Source organism: Carcharodon carcharias, chromosome 17, assembly GCF_017639515.1.
Source record: "Carcharodon carcharias isolate sCarCar2 chromosome 17, sCarCar2.pri, whole genome shotgun sequence".
Lineage (NCBI taxonomy): Eukaryota > Metazoa > Chordata > Chondrichthyes > Lamniformes > Lamnidae > Carcharodon > Carcharodon carcharias.
In genome coordinates, this window is record NC_054483.1 from 1,389,737 (window position 1) to 1,393,033 (window position 3,297).

Below are 3,297 nucleotides of genomic sequence, written 5' to 3' on the forward strand. Positions count from 1 at the left end.
ACCAAATTTTTTTTAAAAACTGAATCGATAGTTCAGTGATAACGACGCTTTTCCACAAATAACAGTGTGTATTTTGCCAACAAACCGTTTATCTTCAAGAAGAAATTGCCCCTATTTATTTTATTTTATTTTTTGCTGTTGATCTGTCGATGGTGCTTGCTTCCAGCTGTATACGCACCGACACACACATCGGTTTGCAAGCTGCTGTTTTCTCCTCCAGAAGAAGATGCATTTCACCGATGGAACTGTTTCCCAAAAAATACTATTGAAAAAACTTCTTTACATATTGTTATTTTTTTAAAAAAAAGAGAAACCTCAAGTATGCTTTGTGTTCTTCTTTGCAAGATCCGATTATTTTTTTTTTCTTTCCCCAACACCCCCCCCCCGCCCCCCTGCCCCTGCCCCTGCCCCTGCCCCTGGAAGATCTTTTAAACTTTGAGACGTCCTCTTTTGACAATGGACATAGCAAATTTGACTTTGACATATTTTTGGGTGGGTGTTGGATGTTTGGGGAGGGGGAGGGGGGTGTTGGAAAACTCTCTCAATCGATACAATTTGCTCTTCTTATTCCCCCTCCCCCCACCCCCCCCAAACAAACAAAAAAAATTCCCCAATTTGGTTTGGTTCTTCCTCTTCTCCGATCTCCCTCTTCCCGCTCCCCCCCCCACTCCCCCCCCACCCCCACCCCCGCCAACCCCTTCTCTCCGGCTGCTTCAATCGTCGTCCACGTCCTCCCCGTCCGACTCGTCGGCTCGCCGCTCGAAGAGCATCTTGTCCCGGTGCTTGTCCTGGATTTCCTTCATCTCCTCGGCGTACTTGGTGAAGGCGCTGCCGAACTTGGACCAGGCCTTGTAGGGGATGGTGATGGAGTTCCTGTACGAGGGCTTCACCTCGCTCACCCGCATGAAGACGCCGTACTTGTTGGAGCCCACGTCGAAGAAGAAGCGCTTGCTGTCCACGGTGATGGAGGTGCCCTCGGGCAGCTCGGCCTGGCCGCACGGCTCGTCCTCCACGCCGTAGTCGTCGATCAGCTTGGCCAGCGCGTCCCGGAACTCGATCAGGCCCTGGGCTGGCAGGGCGATGGTCTGGCCCTGGCTGCCGCCCAGGCCCGGGCCCCGGTTGAGGGTCTGGCGGATCCGCAGGAAGCGGCCCCGCTGGTTCTCCTTCAGGTCCATGTAGTACTTGCGGTTCTCCCGCACCAGGAACTCGCTCTTGAGCGCCCGCCGCGGCTCCTCGGCCCCCAGGCCGCCCGCCGAGTCCGACTCCGAGGGCCCGAGCTGCGCGTAGTGCTCGATGAAGTCGCCCAGGTAGTCGCGGAACTCGGCCGCCACCGCCATGGACAGGGTCAGGCGGCTCTTGTTGCCGCCGGCGCCCACCTCGGCGATCTTGATGAAGCGGCCCTTGGCGTTCTGCTTGACATCCAGGTAGAAGCGCTTGTTCTGGATGTCCACCCGCTTGGAGGCCAGCTCCTGGGTCTCCTGCTGCTGCTGCTGCTGCAGCGGCGGCGCCAGCAGGCCGCCCCCGCCGCCGCCTCCGCCGCCCCCTCCGCCGCCGCCGCCGCCGCCTCCTCCTCCTCCTCCACCGCCACCCCCGCCGCCTCGCTCGCTCCCGCTGTCGCCCTCCGCCATCTTAGCCGCCAGCCTTTCCCTCTCCGCCCAAGCGGCGCCCCGGCCTCGCGAGATCAGGAGGAGGCGGGGAGGGGAGGGGGGTGGGTGGGTGGAGGAGGGGACGCGCACGCAGCCGCCTAGGGGAGGGACACACACACACACACACACACACACAACACGGGCGAGCACGCGTCGTCCGTCACGGGAGCGCGCCCCCTCTCCCAGACGCACGCACGCACGTCAGGAGAACGCGCCCCCTCTCCCAGACGCACGCACGTCATTCGCGCACGCTCTCCCCTAACCGTCACCCATGCACGCTTCCCCGACGCACGCACCCTTCGTCAGCCACGCACGCACCACCAACCGCCCCCCCCCGTCAACCACGCACGCACCGCCTCCCGTCAACCTCGCACGCACCGCCTCCCGTCAACCACGCACGCACGCACCGCCTCCCGTCAACCACGCACGCACGCACCGCCTCCCGTCAACCACGCACGCACGCACCGCCTCCCGTCAACCACGCACGCACGCACCGCCTCCCGTCAACCACGCACGCACCGCCTCCCATCAACCACGCACGCACGCACCGCCTCCCGTCAACCACGCACGCACCGCCTCCCGTCAACCACGCACGCACTGACCCCCCCGCCCCCGTCAGCCACGCACCGCCCCCTCCCCCTCCCATCGGCCATCCCACCGAGGCGTCCCTCATTTTACCCGCCCCTCGCGAGGCTCCCCCCCCCACCCTCCCCCATCACGTCACCCGCCCCTCGCGACGTCCCCGCATTACGTCAGCGCGCTGCGGTTGCGCCCGCCTCCGGGCAACAGCACGAGGCCCTTCAGCCCCTCTCAGTCCTGTCCCTTCCCAAGCTGATCTCCCAGCTCCATTTGCCTCATCACCTCTGGTACAAATGTCTGTCAGTCCCAGCTTTAAAATGAGCAATTTGACGCCTTGTTAGTTAGGATTTTTCACAAGATGGATTTGGCCAGTGCATCAAAATCCAAGGGGAAGTTGCACCTGAAACTGGCCCAATGACAGGGCCCAAAAAGGTAAAAGCAAAACACTGCGGATGCTGGAAACCTGAAACTAAGACAGAAACTGCTGGGGGAAAGAAAAAACTCAGCAGGTCGGACAGCCCCTGTGGATAACGTTTCGGGTCCGTCTGACTCTTCATCGGTTCCGAAGAGCTCGAAACGCCAACTCAGACTCAGTCCTTGTCTCTCCACAAATGCGGTCAGACCCAGAGAGGTAAACGCCTGGGTGAGTGACCTTGTGGCTGTTTGGAGTGGGACTTGGCAGGCCGCAGTCTGGCCTCCCTTGCCATACCAGTGACTTTGACTTAGTGTGGAGGGTAGGATAAGGAAGGTTGCCGATGGTATGAAAATGGAGGTTGTGGCTGATAGTGAGGAAGGGAGCTATCATCGTGGAACGCTTGCTGCACAGGAGGAGGCTGTTTGGGCTCGTCGTGGCTCTGCCACCTACCTGGCAAGAGCAACACGCCTCGAATCCTAGCCATGAGGGAAGATTGGACAGGCTCGGGTTGCCTTCTTTGGAAGACGGGAGGCCGGGGGGGCGGGGGGGGGGGGGATTTAATGGGTGGGCTGAGGTAGAGCGGATAGGGAGGACCTGTTTAACCCTTGGCAGAGAGCTCGACATCCAGAGGGCAGGGTTGGAGACACTGCAGAGGGT

At 60.7% G+C, this 3,297-nt stretch overlaps 1 protein-coding gene across 1 annotated transcript; it reads right to left on the reverse strand.

Moving 5' to 3' along the window:
• Positions 1-693: 693 nt before the first annotated feature.
• On the reverse strand, positions 694-1,643 carry LOC121289946 (transcriptional activator protein Pur-alpha-like). Its single transcript, XM_041209959.1, has one exon. The coding sequence runs from the start codon at positions 1,626-1,628 to the stop codon at positions 714-716; it is 915 nt and encodes a 304-aa protein (XP_041065893.1). The 5' UTR covers positions 1,629-1,643; the 3' UTR covers positions 694-713.
• Positions 1,644-3,297: the final 1,654 nt, after the last annotated feature.